The following is a 20,952-nucleotide window of genomic DNA, read 5'->3' as shown; positions in this document are numbered from 1 at the left end:
GGCAACAGCCAGAATGTTGTGTTGAGTATATTGGGTTCTTATGAATGGAAATAAAGTCTTTGTATGTCTAAGCTATTCCTTATGTATTCATGTGCTTTATCCCATCACATAATGCTCCTTCCGAGCATCAAACCACAAGGTAAGCCTTGGAGTATATACTATTACCATGACATATTATAATATATATTCACATACTCCATGCAGGTAAACATAGAAATGACGTTTTTCATATATGTGTTCTATCCATAGTTTTCACACATACCGCTTTTTTATGTACAGATACACGTGTGTGTGTATGTATGTATGTATACATACATGTATATATACATACATACACACCGATATCTATCTATTGTGGACCGTGTAAAAATCATAGAGACAGCAGTTTTACACATTATAGATGAAAGGCACCAATAGAAGTCTGGAATCACAGGCCGCACATGGAGCATCAGTGAACAGTCCATGTGCTGTCAGTGATTATCAATGTAATGTATAGGAGAAACTTTGCAATTTATTTATCCATACATGAAAATCACTAATGGTAAAACTGACACATTGATGAATCTCGGAGCCAAAACACGGCTCACGTTTGTAACATTTTTTTTTGCGTACGTGATCAAACACTCATGTCAGAATGAAGCCTAATGGACCATCTTCTCCCTAAGTTAATACATAGTATACACAGTGTCATGGGCTGTAAATGCCAATGTAAGAGACTGACAACAGTGGGAGAACTCGAGTACCTCCTGCTGGACAACACAGACCTCATTGAGTGAACAGGTTCCCTTTAAGCACCGATAACGACATGTGCCCTTTATCACTTACCCGCTGGCACTGAAGGCCCAGCAGCAGAGACTTTAGGATTAGGCATGGAGTCATTGGGAAGTTAAGAAAAGATGTGAAAAAATACATTCACTTCATTCCACAATACAGGCAGACAATATATTGTGGATACAAACGTGCCTTTAATATACATAGCAGACTAACATGCTTATATAAAGGTGGGTTACACCGGACTCCTGGAAACCACGCACCATAATCCAGTAGCTTACAAAAATTTATGCAAGTGAATTACAATTTCCCAATATAAACTAAATACAGTATTACATGGATCTTAGACCCGATGAGGCAGGTGTCCTTACTCTGAAAATTCATGTATGAATGGCCGTATAATTATTTTTAAAAGTTTTGCTGCTGAATATTAACGTGAGCATTTTACAAGAGCAGCTATTTTAATGCAGAATACACAGACACTCTGTCATACTTTTTCAAAGTAAGGACACCAGACTCATCAGGTCTAAAATATGTATTTAGTAATGAACAATAAGTGCATTACCCTGAATCTTTGGGGCCACATTTTTACAATTTTAAATTGTTTGTTTTATTTTAATATTGTAAAAGCTACATCACCTGGTCGTGTCTCATTGCACACACACAGCTTTACACAACCCAGTGTGGTGCCGCACCACGTGTCCCGAACCTGCTAGCTAGTCTTCTGTCAGTTGCCATACAACCTCCTCCTCTCCACCTGCACACAGACTTATCAGATGGCTGCTGGTATTTTTGGGTACTGGCATTTTGGGGCCAGATGTGGACAATGTGTTTTTGGGCTCTGAAAAGGTGACCGATGGTGCCTCCATCCACTGCCACACTATGCATGGCTCAGGAGAGTATTAATCCGCAGAGCATCTCAGTATGATGAGCTGAGCACTGTATCCCCACATATACAGAGCCGACCTGAGGGCCCCAGCTAATGAATGCACCTTAATAATGCCCTAACCCGGGAACTCAGCAGATACAGCGCTCAAGCTAAAAAGCCAGAGACTTACCCATCCTCAGTGCCCCAGCTCCGGGGGCTCCAAAATACAGGGACCCATGAAGAGTTCCCCTGTGCAGTTCCCACATCATAGATTGCCCCTTATACAGTGTTATCTGTGGTGATACATAGGACTGCAGGTAACATCTACTACATTGTCCGCAATCAGTATCCAGTGTGGGAGAGGAGAAGCCGCTTCTTGTGTGCCCGTTCTCTACACAATCGCAGGAATCACTCTGCTACATGTGCGAGGATCCGGGTGATGTGACTGCGCACGAAACCCCCGACACCGGCCACGTTAGATGGATGCTCTAAGACAAACGAAAAGGCAGCAGAGGGCACCTTAATAAGCAGGTCACAATATCTAGATATGGAAGCATCGTCTGTTAGTTTTTTTTTTATAATTTTATCTGAAAACTTGAATGTTTTTGTTTGTTGTAATAAAAAAAATAATCTTGATTGTTGGCACAAGCCCTTGCTTTTATATAACAATGATCTATTGGTGCAATATCACAACCTGTAAGGTCATTAATGCCTCACAACAAGTTATTAAAGAGGAGCCATTGCACATGGCATGCTCAAAGAAAAGTTACTGAAGATGTAGATGCTGATTTCAGGAGTTACATTACCATTCCAGCAAAGGCAGCACATGTGGACGTGTGATAAACTATTCCATCAACTGTTCTCCTTGAATAAGAGCATCAAACAATATAAACCACAGGGAACGTTGTGTTCTTCTGAACACTGCAGAAAACATCTCATAGTCCAATCCAAAACTACAGAGTTGGGTTCACACCACAAGTTTGGGCTTTTAATTTGGACATCTGGCCACTATCTCTTTCTAAACTTTACAGCAAGTTGTAGACGGACATCACTCAAGAACGCATTCATTAGATCGCATCCGGCCTCTTTGGCAATCCTGCCGATCAGCTCTCCACCAGGGCCGATGACAAGTTTCTATGTAAAGGCAAAAAAACAGGAGTTAGTAAATCGGTGCGACCACGTGGCCACCGTCAGCTTCGCATCAGAGGAGTCTTGGGTTGTTGGAAGCTGCATTATATTTGTGATATCAATTCGTTACTCACCACATGGTTTTCTTTAGACACCAGCAACGTCTGCTTTATAACCAGTTCTCCGCCAGAACCTTCCTCCCAAAATTCATTGACCTGTAATTAAAGTGTTTAGAAGCACGTCTTATTTTCCAATGTCACATCTCACTACAATGTATAGTGTGTACCATAGATTTGTATCAGTCATGTAATACATAACTTCCCGATACTCACATGGCCCAAAAAACCTTCATTGACAACAAACAGAAGTTTGGCTGAATAGGCCGACCTAACCCCTATGACTAGTGGACCGGGTCGGCTTCAGTCCCTTTGTGCTCCTCAAATAGCAATCTGGGAGAGCGCATAGTTTGGACCAGCAGCACGACCATGTAACTGGACCAAACTGTCAATCTTCAGGAGCGCACCGCCCCCTGGTGACCCGGAAACTGGGAGGAAGGGGAGTGATGTGCTCCTGAAGTTATAAGCAATTATTTTCACTATCAGGGCACGTTTTTATTTTCTGTTTTGTTCTTTCATCCCTATCTTCTAAGTGCCAAGAGCCATAACCTTATTTCTTTTCCATCAACAAAATGAGGATCTGTTATATGAATAAGTTGTATTTTTTATGGCATAATTTGGGGGTAGATATAAAGCATGAAAGACTTTCTTATGCAAAGAATATTCACTTGAATAGTTAGCATGTAGTTAGCTAGCGAGACATGGCTTCCCTGACAAGAACCACTGATATGGTTTACGGCCATGAGCAGTGGTGTAACTAGAGTCCAATGGGCCCCAGTGCAAAATATGGACCTGCCCCCTCCCTCCACATGTTGGTCAGATGTATGGGCTCTTGTAGAGTTCTAAATCCTATAAGGACATACAAGTTGCACCCTCTCCCCCATTAAGTAGTAATGTCCCCCATCCAGGGCCCATCCTGGTATATATATACGTGTCCTCCATCCTGGTGTATATGCTGCATATCCAGGTATATATATCCCTTATCCTGGGCCCATCCCAGTATACAGTGGGTAAGGAAAGTATTCAGACCCCTTTAAATTTTTCACTCTTTGTTTCATTGCAGCCATTTGATAAATTTTAAAAAGTTAATTTTTTTCTCATTAAAGTACACTCTGCACCCCATCTTGATTGAAAAAAAACACAAATGTAGAAATTTTTGCAAATTTATTAAAAATAAAAACTGAAATATCACATGGTCACAAGTATTCAGACCCTTTGCTCAGTGTTGAGTAGAAGCACCCTTTTGAGCTAGTACAGCCATGAATCTTCTTGAGAATGATGCAACAAGTTTTTCACACCTTGATTTGGGGATCCTCTGCCATTCTTCCTTGCAGATCCTCTCCAGTTCCGTCAGGTTGGATGGTAGTCAAGAATGGTCACAGAGTTGTTCTGAAGCCACTCCTTTGTTATTTTAGCTGTGTGCTTAGGGTCATTGTCTTGTTGGAAGGTGAACCTTCAGCCAAGTCTGAGGTCCAGAGCACTCTGGAAGAGGTTTTCATCCAGGATATCTCTGTACTTGGCCGCATTCATGTTTCCTTCAACTGCAACCAGTCGTCCTGTCCCGGCAGCTGAAAAACACCCCCATGCCACCATCATGTTTCACTGTTGGGATTGTATTGGGCAGGTGATGAGCAGTACCTGGTTTTCTACACACATACCACTTAGAACTTTTTGGTGATAATTCTATCTTCGTCTCATCAGACCAGAGAATCTTATTTCTCATAGTCTGGGAGTCCTTCATGTGTTTTTGAGCAAACTCTATGCGGGCTTTCATATGTCTTGAACGGAGGACAGGCTTCCGTCAGGCCACTCTGCCATAAAGGCCCGACTGGTGGAGGGCTGAAGTGATAGTTGACTTTGTGGAACTTTCTCCCATCTCCCTACTGCATCTCAGGAGCTCAGTCACAGTGATCTTGGAGTTCTTCTTTACCTCTCTCACCAAGGCTCTTCTCCCACAATTGCTCAGTTTGGCTGGATGGCCAGGTCTAGGAAGACTTCTGGTGGTCCCAAACTTCTTCCATTTAAGGAATATGGAGGACACTGTGCTCTTAGGAACCTTGAGTAATGCAGAAATTCTTTTGTAACCTTGGCCAGATCTGTGCCTTGCCACAATTCTGTCTCTGAGCTCCTTGGGCAGTTCCTTTGAGCTCATGATTCTCATTTGGTCTGACATGCACTGTGAGCTGTGAGGTCTTATATAGACAGGTGTGTGCCTTTCCAAATCAAGTCCTATCAGTTTAATTAAACACAGCTGGACTCCAATGAAAGAGTAGAACCATCTCAAGGAGGATCACAAGGTAATGGACAGCATGTGACTTAAATATGAGTGTCTGAGCAAAGGGTCTGAATACTTATGACCATGTGATATTTCAGTTTGTCTTTTTAATAATTTTGCAAACATTTTTACATTTCTGTTTTTTTTCAGTCAAGATGGGGTGCAGAGTGTATTTTAATGAGAAAAAAACATGAACTTTTTAGAATTTACCAAATGGCTGCAATGAAACAAATAGTGAAAAATTTAAAGGGGTCTGAATACTTTCCGTACCCACGGTGTGTGTGTATATATATATATATATATATATATATATACAGTACAGACCAAAACTTTGGACACACCTTCTCATTTAAAATTTTTTCTGTATTTTCATGACTTTGAAAATTGTACATTCACACTAAAGGCGTCAAAACTATGAATTAACACATGTGGAATTATATACTTAACAAAAAAGTGTGAAACAACTGAAAATATGTCTTATATTCTAGGTTCTTCAAAGTAGCCACCTTTTGCTTTGATGACTGCTTTGCACACTCTTGGCATTCTCTTGATGAGCTTCAAGAGGTAGTCACCGGAAATGGTTTTCACTTCACAGGTGTGCCCTGTCAGGTTTAATAAGTGGGATTTCTTGCCTTATAAATGGGGTTGGGACCATCAGTTGTGTTGTGCAGAAGTCAGGTGGATACACAGCTGATAGTCCTACTGAATAGATTGTTAGAATTTGTATTATGGCAAGAAAAAAGCAGCTAAGAAAAACGAGTGGCCATCATTACTTTAAGAAATGAAGGTCAGTCAGTCTGAAAAATTGCGCAAACTTTGAAAGTGTCCCCAAGTGCAGTTGCAAAAACCATCAAGCGCTACAAATAAACTGGCTCACATGAGGACCGCCCCAGGAAAGGAAGACAAAGAGTCACCTCTGCTTCTGAGGATAAGTTTATCCGAGTCACCAGCCTCAGAAATCGCAGGTTAACAACAGCTCAGATTAGAGACCAGGTCAATGCCACACAGAGTTCTAGCAGCAGACACATCTCTACAACAACTGTTAAGAGGAGACTTTGTGCAGCAGGCCTTCATGGTAAAATAGCTGCTAGGAAACCACTGCTAAGGACAGGCAACAAGCAGAAGAGACTTGTTTGGGCTAAAGAACACAAGGAATGGACATTAGACCAGTGGAAATCTGTGCTTTGGTCTGATGAGTCCAAATTTGAGATCTTTGGTTCCAACCACCGTGTCTTTGTGCAACGCAGAAAAGGTGAACGGATGGACTCTACATGCCTGGTTCCCACCGTGAAGCATGGAGGAGGAGGTGTGATGGTGTGGGGTTGCTTTGCTGGTGACACTGTTGGGGATTTATTCAAAATTGAAGACATACTGAACCAGCATGGCTACCACAGCATCTTGCAGCGGCATGCTATTCCATCCGGTTTGCGTTTAGTTGGACCATCATTTATTTTTCAACAGGACAATGACCCCAAACACACCTCCAGGCTGTGTAAGGGCTACCTGACCAAGAATGAGAGTGATGGGGTGCTACGCCAGATGACCTGGCCTCCACAGTCACCAGACCTGAACCCAATCGAGATGGTTTTGGGTGAGCTGGACCGCAGAGTGAAGGCAAAAGGGCCAACAAGTGCTAAGCATCTCTGTGAACTCCTTCAAGATTGTTGGAAGACTATTTCCGGTGACTACCTCTTGAAGCTCATCAAGAGAATGTCAAGAGTGTGCAAAGCAGTCATCAAAGTAAAAGGTGGCTACTTTGAAGAACCTAGAATATAAGACATATTTTCAGTTGTTTCACACTTTTTTGTTAAGTATATAATTCCATATGTGTTAATTCATAGTTTTGATGCCTTCAGTGTGAATGTACAATTTTCATAGTCATGAAAAAGCCGAAAAATCTTTAAATGAGAAGGTGTGTCCAAACTTTTGGTCTGTACTGTATATGTGTATGTATGTATACAGTGCTGGCCAAAAGTATTGGCACCCCTGCAATTCTGTCAGATAATACTCAGTTTCTTCCTGAAAATGATTGCAATCACAAATTCTTTGGTATTATTATCTTCATTTAATTTGCTTGCAAGAAAAAAACACAAAAGAGAATGAAGCAAAAATCAAATCATTGATCATTTACACAAAACTCCAAAAAAGGGCCGGACAAAAGTATTGGCACCCTCAGCCTAATACTTGGTTGCACAACCTTTAGCCAAAATAACTGCGAACAACCGCTTCCGGTAACCATCAATGAGTTTCTTCCAATGCTCTGCTGGAATTGTAGACCATTCTTCTTTGGCAAACTGCTTCAGGTCCCTGATATTTGAAGGGTGCCTTCTCCAAACTGCCATTTTGAGATCTTTCCACAGGTGTTCTATGGGATTCAGGTCTGGACTCATTGCTGGACACCTTAGAAGTCTCCAGTGCTTTCTCTCAAACCATTTTATAGTGCTTTTGGAAGTGTGTTTTGGGTCATTGTCTTGCTGGAAGACCCATGACCTCTGAGGGAGACCCAGTTTTCTCACACTGGGTCCTACATTATGCTGCAAAATTTTTAGTAGTCTTCAGACTTCATAATGCCATGCACACGGTCAAGCAGTCCAGTGCCAGAGGCAGCAAAGCAACCCCAAAACATCAGGGAACCTCCGTCATGTTTGACTGTAGGGACCGTGTTCTTTTCTTTGAATGCCTCTTTTTTTTCCTGTACACTCTATGTTGATGCTTTTTCCCAAAAAGCTCTACTTTTGTCTCATCTGACCAGAGAACATTCTTCCAAAACGTTTTAGGTTTTCTCAGGTAAGTTTTGGCAAACTACAGCCTGGCTTTTTTATGTATCGGGGTAAGAAGTGGGGTCTTCCTGGGTATCCTACCATACAGTCCCTTTTCATTCAGACGCCGACGGATAGTACGGGTTGACACTGTTGTACCCTCGGACTGCAGGGCAGCTTGAAATTGTTTGGATGTTAGTCGAGGTTCTTTATCCACCATCCGCACAATCTTGCGTTGAAATCTCTCGTCAATTTTTCTTTTCCGTCCACATCTAGGGAGGTTAGCCACAGTGCCATGGGCTTTAAACTTCTTGATGACACTGCGCACGGAAGACACAGGAACATTCAGGTCTTTGGAGATGGACTTGTAGCCTTGAGATTGCTCATGCTTCCTCACAATTTGGTTTCTCAAGTCCTCAGACAGTTCTTTGGTCTTCTTTCTTTTCTCCATGCTCAATGTGGTACACACAAGGACACAGAACAGAGGTTGAGTCAACTTTAATCCATGTTAACTGGCTGCAAGTGTGATTTAGTTATTGCCAACACCTGTTAGGTGCCACAGGTAAGTTACAGGTGCTGTTAATTACACGAATTAGAGAAGCATCACATGATTTTTCAAACAGTGCCAATACTTTTGTCCACCCCCTTTTTTAGGTTTGGTGTGGAATTATATCCAATTTGGCTTTAGGACAATTCTTTTTGTGTTTTTTTCATTGAAGACAAATTAAATGAAGAGAATAATACCAAAGAATTTGTGATTGCAATCATTTTCAGGAAGAAACTGAGTATTATCTGACAGAATTGCAGGGGTGCCAATACTTTTGGCCAGCACTGTACATATATATATATGTATATACAGTGCCTACAAGTAGTATTCAACCCCCTGCAGATTTAGCTGGTTGACACATGCGGAATTAACTTGGCATTGTGACATTTGTACTGTAGATCAGCCTGGAAGTGGGAAATGCACTGCAGCAAATTATTATTATTTTTTTTTTAAAAACGTTAAAAGTTAATTCAGAGTGTCATTTATTATTCAACCCCTCAAACCACAAGAATTCTGTTTGGTCCCCCTAAAGTATTAAGAAGTAGTTCAGGCACCAAGAATAATGAGCTTCACATGTGTGGATTAAAGATCTCTTTTGCCAGCCTTTTCTGACTATTTAAGACCCTCCCCAAACTTGTGAACAGCACTCAGACATGGTCAACATGGGAAAGACAAAGGAGCATTCCAAGGCCATCAGAGACAAGATCGTGGAGGGTCACAAGGCTGGCAAGGGGTACAAAACCCTTTCCAAGGAGTTGGGCCTACCTGTCTCCACTATTGGGAGCATCATCCGTAAGTGGAAGGCTTATGGAACTACTGTTAGCCTTCCACGGCCTGGACAGCCTTTGAAAGTGTCCTCCCGTGCCGAGGCCAGGCTTGTCCGAAGAGTCAAGGCTAACCCAAGGACAACAAGGAAGGAGCTCCGGGAAGATCTCATGGCAGTGGGGACATTGGTTTCAGTCAATACCATAAGTAACGTACTCCACCGCAATGGTCTCCGTTCCAGACGAGCCTGTATGGTACCTTTACTTTCAAAGCGTCATGTCAAGGCTCGTCTACAGTTTGCTCATGATCACTTGGAGGACTCTGAGACAGACTGGTTCAAGGTTCTATGGTCTGATGAGACCAAGATCGAGATCTTTGGTGCCAACCACACACGTGACGTTTGGAGACTGGATGGCACTGCATATGACCCCAAGAATACCATCCCTACAGTCAAGCATGGTGGTGGCAGCATCATGCTGTGGGGCTGTTTCTCAGCCAAGGGGCCTGGCCATCTGGTCCGCATCCATGGGAAGATGGATAGCACGGCCTACCTGGAGATTTTGGCCAAGAACCTCAGCTCCTCCATCAAGGATCTTAAGATGGGTCGTAATTTCATCTTCCAACAAGACAACGACCCAAAGCACACAGCCAAGAAAACCAAGGCCTGGTTCAAGAGGGAAAAAGTCAAGGTGTTGGAGTGGCCTAGTCAGTCTCCTGACCTTAACCCAATTGAAAACTTGTGGAAGGAGCTCAAGAATAAAGTCCACATGAGACACCCAAAGAACCTAGATAACTTGGAGAAGATCTGCATGGAGGAGTGGGCCAAGATAACTCCACAGACCTGTGCCGGCCTGATCAGGTCTTATAAAAGACGATTATTAGCTGTAATTGCAAACAAGGGTTATTCCACAAAATATTAAACATAGGGGTTGTATAATAATTGACCCACACTTTTATGTTTAAAATTTAATAAAATTCAACTGAGTAACATAACTTTTTGGTTTGTAAGATTTATGCTTCTGTTCATAAAACCTACTCTCGTTTGCAGTTTGAAGGCTCTAACTTATTTGCATCTTATCAAACCAGCTAAATCTGCAGGGGGTTGAATACTTCTTGTAGGCACTGTATGCATGTATACATATATATATATATATATATATATATATATATATATATATATATATATATATATATATATATATATATATATATATATATATATATATATATATATATCTATATATATCTATATCTATATCCCCCATCCTGCTGCTGTTCTTTAATGCAGAGAAGAAAAAAAAATTTGACTCCTCCTCCCATCCGCTCCCCCGTCGGCAGCTGACTGCAGTATGCAAAAGATGGGAGCGCATGATGTCACTGCCATGCTCCTGCCAACGTCAGCTGCTGGCCTCCGATTGGCCGGGAGCGTGTATTGCCGTGCACAGACTCGCACATCCAGTTGAGGTTTGCGCTGGCGGGTCCCTCACCAGCTCAGGCACGACTGTGATAGTTGCGCCCCTAGCCATGAGACTGTCTTCTTGCGAGAACCCCATTTAAATACATGAAGTAACGATCATAAAAGATTCAGTGCAACAAGCAATAAGTGACATCTAAACGAGGCACATGCAGAGCCCTCTGTAATAATGTATGTAGAATAGATAAAGAACAATTGCTTTGTGTTTTACCTGTGTGATATTGTAAGGAACCTCCTGCGGCAAATATTCGAGAAGCTTCTCCCTGATAATATTGTTGCAGATTTCCTGTGGGGACTGAGTCGTCACAACCTCACTATGATATTCCCATTCTCCAGGCTTGGCAAGAGTCATCAGATATTTCTAAAATAGGAGAAAAGTAGGCTTTCAGCTAAACACATACATCTACACTTCTGAGACGTGTTTTGTCCAGCAATCAAAATTTCTTGTTAACCAGTTAGAGGGACCGATCGGAAATGAAAGGTGTTGTCCAAGAGCAGCTGTCACCAGGTCAAAGGTGGCCAATGTGCGCTCTTATTTTATTCCCATTACTTCCAAATGTATTTATTTTTTAAAAAAAAACATCACACAGTATGAAAGATATGTGCCTTTTATTAGTTGCATATTTTTATGGCTCTATTTCCTGTGGCTCACAGGACCCTGAGTGTGTTGATGTTAAGACTGTTCTGCAATACTACCTAGGAAGCATGGTAAAGACCTTAAAAAGACCAATATCTTTGCAACCATACGGTGGATTTAAAAGCCACAAGGTCCTCCTTACGCATTTTACATTCTAAATCACATAAAAGATCACATAAAGTTAACAATTTTCAATACCCCTGTATCTAGATATTACTAGTACATGTATGTGATGGGGCTCCCTGCTGTCCTATTGATTCCCTCTACATGTCCACCTAATGTGTCCAGTGCTGGTGGTCACAAATTCTCAGTGTGTACATGTTTTTGTGGGTGGCCATCTTGCCTGAGTTACATTTACAGATATAATATATGTGACTGCTGTAAAGAGTCAACTGGATATGTTTATTGACATCTAGTTTTCTAGGCATACTATGATTTGTGCAGATATGGGGAGGAGGTGAGCTGTGAACATCACATATTGTGCACAGTATAACCTGTGAGATGATGATAATATATATTGTCTTTAATTTTATTTATATTTTTTGATTATTTTTACATCAGGAAGCATATGAAGTTTTGACAAACAATGTAACAATGTATTTTAGTGATCGCATATGTGGATAGCCAAATCTTCATAAAGGAATGTGACATTTTTAAAGTCCCCAATGTACAGAGAGATCATATAAACATCAACAGTGCAATAACATGATTCTCTACTGTCATTATTCTATTAAAACTTTTTTCTATGTTTTTTTCTTCTTATAATTGATGCAAAAAAAAAAAAAGTTTGGCATAAAAAAACCCTTTATTTGAACAATAAGGTTCTTTCTGATAACATATTCCTTTACAGAGTCTGATCTTATTTCTTTAGAGGAGCACTGCTCCCCTGCCTCCCAGGTTTGTTTGCTGAGGGGCGGTGCGCACCTGAAGACTGACAGTGTGAACTAGCAGCATTGTTGTGCCAATGTTGTGCTCTCAGTTGCTGCGATATGAGGCAGCTTTGCCACGGAGGGTAGTGGAGCTGGCGAGACCCAGGATACCCGCAAGATTCTGACTAGCACCTACAAGCTGTATAATACGCTCTTTGCACAGGAAAACAAGCACTCTCAGACTGCAGCGGTGGACGGTAACCTAGGCAATGAGCAGTACATAACAGAATTAAATATCTCTCTGTTCTTGAAAATGGAAATTTTTAATAAAAGGTAAACTGGAAAGTTACTTTGCAATTTTAACAATTTAAGAAGTTGACACAATCCTTCTAAACTTAAGTTATTAATCTACTCAGGAATGGAAGAAAACGTATCTGTATTTACCCTAGAGAATGCTGAAGTCAATGTTTGGATAGACAGTGCCGAAAAAATGATTTCTTATGTAGCGATATCCAATTTACAGGACTTTGTTACATATAAACTCATAAGAATAAAATTTACCTTCAGTGTCTCCACTTCACCTCCTTCCAATGCGGACAGCATGAACACCTCCTGAAAATTAGGCCACCCAGTCCTGCCCTTTAGGTTCCTATATGTAATTTCCTGCTCACCACCAACATTTCGACTAAGGCTTGAAAGCTCCTTCTGCCCCCCTGGCTGTTCCCCAGGCTCTTCTTTTCTTATATGGGGATCTGGTTGGGCGCTTCGGTCTGAAGATTTTTTACTAGATTTTATTACAGCTTTCCTTCCCTTCACCAGCCCTTCTGTCAGTTTATATGTGACTTCCAGCAAAGTGTTTTTCTCCTTCATTAGATCAACCTAAAATAAAAATAAATAAATCTAAAAATATGATATATACACAGTGAAGGAAATAATTATTTGATCCCTTGCTGTTTTTGTAAGTTTGCCCACTGACAAAGACATGAACAGTCTATAATTAAGGGTAGGTTAATTTTAACATTGAGAGATAGAATATCCAAAAAAAAAAAAATCAAGAAAATCACATTGTATAAATTAGTTAAATTAATTTATTCCTTCACACACATATATATATATATATATATATATATATGTGTGTATGACAGACAATGTTACCAAGTCTTTTTTATTCATTACATATATATTTATTTTATATAACGTATGTATGAGATAGAGTGGAAAAAAAAGAAGAGTGAAGGGGTGAGAGGGAAGAGGGAAGGGGCGAGGGCGCAGGAGGGAAAGGGGCGAGGGCGCGGAAGGTAAAGGGCGAGGGCGCGGAAGGTAAAGGGCGAGGGCGCAGAAGGTAAAGGGCGAGGGCGCAGAAGGTAAAGGGCGAGGGCGCAGAAGGTAAAGGGCGAGGGCGCAGAAGGTAAAGGGCGAGGGCGCAGAAGGTAAAGGGCGAGGGCGCAGAAGGTAAAGGGCGAGGGCGCAGAAGGTAAAGGGCGAGGGCGCAGAAGGTAAAGGGCGAGGGCGCAGAAGGTAAAGGGCGAGGGCGCAGAAGGTAAAGGGCGAGGGCGCAGAAGGTAAAGGGCGAGGGCGCAGAAGGTAAAGGGCGAGGGCGCAGAAGGTAAAGGGCGAGGGCGCAGAAGGTAAGGGGCGAGGGCGCAGAAGGTAAGGGGCGAGGGCGCAGAGGGAAGGGGCGAGGGCGCAGGGGAGAAGGGCGCAGGGGGAAGGGCGCAGGGGGAAGGGCGCAGGGGGAAGGGCGCAGAGGGAAGGGCGTAGGAACAAGGGCGCAGAGTGAAGGGGTGAGAAAGAAGGGGTGAGGGCACAGGGCGAGGGTGCAGAAGGGAAGGGGCGAGGGCGCAGGAACAAGGGCGCAGGGGCGAGGGCACAGGGTGAAGGGGCAAGGGCACAGAGGGAAGGGCGTAGGAACAAGGGAACAGAGTGAAGGGGCGAGGGCGCAGGAGGGAAAGGGGCGAGGGGGCGGAAGGAAAGGGGCGAGGAGGCGGAAGGGAAGGGGCGAGGAGGCGGAAGGGAAGGGGCGAGGAGGCGGAAGGGAAGGGGCGAGGGCGGGAAGGGGCGAGGGCGGGAAGGGGCGAGGGCGGGAAGGGGCGAGGGAGGGAAGGGGCGAGGGAGGGAAGGGGCGAGGGAGGGAAGGGGCGAGGGAGGGAAGGGGCGAAGGAGGGAAGGGGCGAAGGAGGGAAGGGGCGAAGGAGGGAAGGGGCGAAGGAGGGAAGGGGCGAAGGAGGGAAGGGGCGAGGGAGGGAAGGGGCGAGGGAGGGAAGGGGCGAGGGAGGGAAGGGAAGGGGCGAGGGAGGGAAGGGAAGGGGCGAGGGAGGGAAGGGAAGGGGCGAGGGAGGGAAGGGAAGGGGCGAGGGCGCAGAAGGGAAGGGGCGAGGGCGCAGAAGGGAAGGGGCGAGGGCGCAGAAGGGAAGGGGCGAGGGCGCAGAAGGGAAGGGGCGAGGGCGCAGAAGGGAAGGGGCGAGGGCGCAGAAGGGAAGGGGCGAGGGCGCAGAAGGGAAGGGGCGAGGGCGCAGAAGGGAAGGGGCGAGGGCGCAGAAGGGAAGGGGCGAGGGCGCAGAAGGGAAGGGGCGAGGGAGCAGAAGGGAAGGGGCGAGGGCGCAGAAGGTAAAGGGCGAGGGCACAGAAGGTAAAGGGCGAGGGCACAGAAGGTAAAGGGCGAGGGCAAAGAGGGAAAGGGCAAGGGCACAGGGGCGAGGTCGCAGGGGGAATGGGCGAGGGCGCAGAGGGAAGGGTGTAGGAACAAGGGCGCAGAGGGAAGGGGCGAAGGCGCAGAAGGAAGGGGCGAGGGCGCAGAAGGAAGGGGCGAGGGCGCAGAAGGAAGGGGCGAGGGTGCAGAGGGAAGGGTGTAGGAACAAGGGCGCTGAGTGAAGGCGCAAGAGGGAAGGGGAGAGGGCGCAGAAGGGAAGGGGAGAGGGCGCAGAAGGGAAGGGGAGAGGGCGCAGAAGGGAAGGGGCGAGGGCTCAGAAGGGAAGGGGCGAGGGCGCAGGAGGGAAGGGGCGAGGGCGCAGGAGGGAAGGGGCGAGGGCGCAGGAGGGAAGGGGCGAGGGCGCAGAAGAGGATGCGGGAGGAGAGAACAGCAGCAAGAGACATTGGCTGCACTATTGAAGCCGTAAACGTTTTACTTTGTATCGCTGTAGAAAAACAGACTTTGAAAAGGGACAGGTCTCTCCCAATAGCTGTGCATATAGAGATCTGTCAATCAAAGGGATTGGAGCAGGTAGAATCCACCAGGAACCTGCTTTTGAATAGTCATCTGAGACACATACTTTGAAAAGCTGGCTGGGGACTATGTTTTCTCCAAAATGACGCAGCATTTCAGAGGATATTATACTTGGCTAAAATAGAGCAATCAGTGTCCTGGGCTTGTCCTCTGATGACAAGATTTTCAGTTGTGATTGTTTGGTTGTCAGGCGGTTTTCGCATTTTAACAGATATAACAAAAAACATGGGAACTTGACAAAAGAGGACAAGTAACTCAGACTTGACATTTTATTTTGTATTTATATTATAGCTTTTTCTTTTTATTATAAGACGGTGATTTTCTATTTGGATGTCAATTCAGATTTCCACAATAGGATTCCTATAATCCAGCATTACTAGACCTTGAATGTTCAGAAAAATATGAAAACCTTCTATCAGACGTTTATGTTGACAATTCTGCTCAATGGAAGGTTCTGGCCTGTGCGCAGCATTGTCATACACAGCTCATTGACTGACGGCAATATAATAGCAGTATCTTATATGCAGGAGGCCTCCACATAGAAAAGTGATGTCAAATATGCTTTTCTATGCAGAAAAAGGGTACACAAGGTGAAATAACACTCTTTGCATCTGCAGGGTAAATGAAGCCCTGTGGTTACCTTGATGTATATGCCGGCTGCTTTCCCATAAATTATAATTTTATTTATATAGCGCCAACATATTCCGCAGCACTTTACAATTGAGCGGGGACATGTACAGACAATAAAAACAATACAAAGTAACACACCCGGTCCTGGATCAGAATCCCCCGAATCACTGCAGCGCACAGTGCGTCCGCTGGGGGGATTCATAAGTCTGCAGTCCTTTGAATATTAATACACAATATGCAAAAAATCAGAGAGGTCTTGTAAAGTTCACTCAGTCCCTCATGCTACTGGCTTTGTGTTGAAATTTCAATATCACTGTAGTATTGAATTGCGGAATAAAAAAAATTACTGTATTAGGATTTGATGTGAAATAGAGTATTTTAGAAAGAGGGCAGAAAAGCCCTGATACTAGCCTTACATGTACACCATGTGCCATTTCACTAACCGGCATGCTTTTAATGGGGGTGCAAATATTGCAGTATAGGCATAGCAATTATTCTAAATGCCCCCGCAATGTGCATAACCTCTCATAGGAAATAGGTCAATAGATCCGGAGTAGAGAAAACTGATGAGTGCTCTAGTTAGGATTGATCATCTGTTTCCCCATTTGCTCACTTACAATGAGAATGCATACATCAAGATTGATGGCCTAATGAACTTAATTCATTCCTTCCTGCTTAATGATAATACATTGCAATATGTAAATGAGGCAGAAGACTGTCCGCACAGCACTATCCCAGAACTGAAAGAATCCCACAAAACAAAAAGACAGTTTTAGAGGAGATACGTGATGTACAGATGTATCGTAGCCTTACTTTATTTAGCACAAGGATGCTGGGGACATGGCAGTTCTTGTACAGACACTTGAGCACCTCCGAGTGCAAAGATTTCCTCATCCACTTATCCGAGACATCCACCAAAACCAGCACTGCACAAGAGAACATGGGGGATAAGCTGATCAGATAGTGCTACGCCTCATGGGAATTCATTATATTTTGGCTCATTGGAAAACAGGTGCAAGAATTATATATAAAAAAAAAAAAAAAAAGGGAGGGAGAATGATAATGTAAAATAGGGAGCAAGAGAAAGAGCGAGTGTGAGAAACGAATCAGCAAGAGAAAGAAAAAAAGACAAAAGAAAGAAAAAAGATAAGACACAGAGTGAGAGCACCACACAAACACGCACGCAGCGAGAGCGCCACACAAACACACACAGCGAGTGCGCCACAAAATACACACAGCAAGTGACGCGCGCACGCACACACACAGCAAGTGACGCGCAGACACACACACACACACAGCGAGTGACGCGCAGACACACACACACACACACAGCGAGTGCGCCACAAAATACACACAGCAAGTGACGCGCAGACACACACACACACAGCGAGTGACACACACACACAGCGAGTGACGCGCAGACACACACACACACACACACAGCGAGTGACACACACACACAGCGAGTGACACACACACACTTTCCTTTAACACGAGAGTCTATGGATGACTGCAGTGCAAATTAATATAATCTATGATCTTTTTTTACCAGCAGTTGTGTGTTACACACATATTTAAAGGGAACCTGTCCCCTGACTCATGCTGTCTACACCAGGAGCAGCATGAATCAGAGCCTGGCTGCACGACTGCAGCCAGGTATTTTTACTTTACTTAAATGGGTTGATCCTACTGACAGATTCCCTTAAAAGCCGTATATATGGGCATGTAGGTCATAGGAGCTGAATAAAATGATACTTTGATATCTGTGATCCAACTTTGATATCTGTGATCCAATGTCTTATTCCAGAGAACTCCACGTTTTTCTTATACATAAATGACCTCTTCCAGGCTCTGGGGAGGAAGCTGCCTGGAAGATAACTCTGCCCCCAGAGATTATTTTATAAAAAAGGGGGCACTACCAGTGTGAGACAAGTAACTAACACAGAACAGGAAAAATGAACTTTGTCTTCTTGCAAACATATTTTTTGCAGCACGGTGGCTAAGTGGTTAGCACTGTAGCTTTGCAGCATTGGGGTCCTGGGTTCAAATCCTACCAAGGACAACATCTGCAAGGAGTTTGTATGTTCTCCCTGTGTTTGTGTGGGTTTCCTCAGGGTTCTCTGGTTTCCTCCCACACTCCAAAGACATACTGATAGGGAATCTAGATTGTGAGCCCCAATGGGGACAGTGATGACAATGTATGTAAAGTGCTGTGGAATATGATGGCGCTATACAAGTGAGTAAAGACTGGAAGAGGTCATTTACATAAAGTGATAAAAGATGATGTCTCCACAACAAGGCATCTGATATGAGGCATACAGGGATCACTCTCCTCAGCTGTCTATACCCTGTATACAAACATTAATAGCTTAGATAGGCCAAATGTGGCGACAGATTCCCTTTTAAAGAACTGGCACTGCTAGAGAAGATTCACGTGTCTCTTGCTATGGGAAGAGATGGCCAGAGACCATAGTCGGAGATGAGACTAGTCCAGCGAAATCCCCGGCCGGCTCTTCCCAGAACCATTAAAGGTGATTGACGGATCTCTCCCATATCTGTAATGTATTTTTTTTTCTAAAATGCCAAAGCATTTCAGAGAATAATATACCTGGCTGCAACCATGCAGTAGGCTCAGACTCATGCTTCCTGTGGTTTGGGCAGCTTGGATCAGATGACGGGTTCCCTTTAAAGAGAATTTAAAACCCTTCACATTTCTCTGTATGAAAGCGTATATAGAGATAAACACGATCAGGAATCCAATCAGTGAGCTCAGCGGCTCTGCTCATGTAGATGGAGAACCTTGCTCAGAGCCGCTAAGCTCCAAGCTAACATTATACACTAAAAATATATAGAGCCACTGGTATCTCACCTAGGTCAGCCAACTTCACAGACGTCCAGGGGTCCTCCTGAAAGGTTTTCTCCAGTTTATGCCTAAAAATAGCACAAAATAGAGTAATCTAGACAAAATGAACAATGCGGCTACTTGTTACATGAAGGGCAATGTCTATCACTATGGTTAAAGGGGAGTTCTCATCTGAAACATTTATGCCAGGAATTTATAACAGATGCCAATGGGAACTACATCTATCTAGAAATCTAGAAACGGGCAGCATCACTTGCTGCAATAAATGGGAGACGTGGTCAGAAGTCCTGTGCAAATAAACGGGAACCACGTCTCCATTCACAGCAGCACATGTCAGGGCTGCAATGGTGAAACTTATACTATGGATAAGCCATATTTGTATAAGATGGGAATACCCCTCTAAAGGATGTGGACACTTTCACAGTTTTAGTTTACTTAAATCCATATCTATCTATCTATCTATCTATATTTTATATATAAAAAAATATTATGGACCACTTGACTTCTACAGTCTCTTTGTATCATAAGACATAGCAAACTGCAGAATGAGTTAACAGTAATACATCAGTGAGTTCGCTTGTTGGTGGGTCCGATTTATTTCCTTGTCCTGAACAATCTTCTGAGATGATTTATGACAATTTTAATTAAGTTTTCATTTGTTCATGAATCAGCTTAGAAGATCATACAGGAGAAAAGAGAGAGTTACAGACTCTGGGTCATGGGGGTCCATGCTTAGGCACTGGCCCTTTTCAGAAAATTTTGTTCCCTGAATGCAGTTTGTTCTAAAAAAACCAAACAAACAAGCAGCGCTTTATTCATGTCCCCAGATGCAACGCTGAGTGTCCGTCTTCATCCCGGTACCTGGTATTGGCGACGGCGCTGACGTCAACATCCCATCAGTGAGCTCAGCAGCGCTGCCCATGTAGACGGAACGCCCTGCTCAGAGCCACCAAGCTCACCGATTGGCTGTTGCGCTATTGACGTGATGTCAGTGCTGCAGCCAATACTACACACTGGCGGAGACTCAGCGCTGCACCCAGGGAAGGCGATATTTTTTATTTTTATAACAAACTTGGCCCCAAGACGAAGATTTTCTGAAAGGGAGCAATTGTTTTAATGCTTAGGATTGCCTGTAAACCACTTGTGAAAAATGATCCATTAAAGACTCACTAATGAATAATTACTATTAAGAAACTGCAGTTTCCCTTTAAATCCAGCTAGAATATAGGAGACATGAAGAACGTCATGCTTCTTAAGCCTGGGAACCAATATTTTTGCTTTTATATACGGTGATTTGTTATGTTTATTGGTTCTTTAAAGTACGAGTAATGTGGCATTAACTACATCCCCTCAGTACATCGATTGCCGGTGTGAAGCGAGGCCCTTAAGCCAGCACTGACAAAACCCATTGATTCATGTAAATATGTGTTATTGATCTCTGGCTGAGTTAGAAACCCTGCTACTTGTAAAAAATCAAGGGGGTGACGGAAAAGAAAGAAACATGCCTAAACACTGCGCTCCGAGATCCCGACGGACATGGCGGTAAACCTAATCCTAGCAGCACAATCATTGTCATGAATATTGGGTCACTCAATCAGCTCCGAAAAGAAAATTGCAGAAAAGAATCTTTTATATATAAAAAATATAAAAGCAGAACAATACATGTCACATTACTGTATGGTGTGTTTAGGAACACTAAGCATAGAAAATGCCGCCCAACCACCCCACCCCTCAAAAATCACAGCACTCGAACTAGATAAGCTGAAAAATATTTAAAAGATTTATGTCCCAGGAGAATCAGTCACTGACATAGGTCTGTCTGTAAAGGCCCCCATACACATTAGACTAAAGTCATCAGAGTCCCCTGGTACTGTAATTTAATGACTATGGGGGCCCTACAATGCTCTCCTGACAAATAATGTTGGGGGAAAGAATGATTCAGCACGTCTGATTTCCACTAGCCGATCATTTTGGGAGATAAGCTCCTGAGGAGCCTTGCAGCGGCTCTCCCAAAGAAAGCACAGGAG

General features: G+C 43.7%; 1 protein-coding gene across 1 annotated transcript in view; it reads right to left on the bottom strand.

Annotated features, from left to right (window-relative positions):
- Window positions 1-970: 970 nt before the first annotated feature.
- Window positions 971-20,952, bottom strand: part of ERAL1 (Era like 12S mitochondrial rRNA chaperone 1) — a 38,040-nt gene continuing 18,058 nt past the window's right edge. The window contains exons 6-11 of the mRNA XM_073667891.1: window positions 18,932-18,993; window positions 16,876-16,988; window positions 12,771-13,088; window positions 10,915-11,064; window positions 2,902-2,982; window positions 971-2,773 (exon numbers count right to left, since the gene is read on the bottom strand). Of these exons, the coding sequence (XP_073523992.1) occupies window positions 2,648-2,773; window positions 2,902-2,982; window positions 10,915-11,064; window positions 12,771-13,088; window positions 16,876-16,988; window positions 18,932-18,993 (850 nt within the window). The 3' untranslated portion in view covers window positions 971-2,647. The remainder of the gene's footprint in view (window positions 2,774-2,901; window positions 2,983-10,914; window positions 11,065-12,770; window positions 13,089-16,875; window positions 16,989-18,931; window positions 18,994-20,952) is intronic.

Source organism: Phyllobates terribilis, unplaced genomic scaffold (genome assembly GCF_046119375.1).
Source record: "Phyllobates terribilis strain yellow unplaced genomic scaffold, ASM4611937v1 Scaffold_2__4_contigs__length_985480577, whole genome shotgun sequence".
Lineage (NCBI taxonomy): Eukaryota > Metazoa > Chordata > Amphibia > Anura > Dendrobatidae > Phyllobates > Phyllobates terribilis.
Note: the sequence above shows the minus strand (reverse complement) of the source record. Positions and strands in the feature narration are given on the sequence as shown.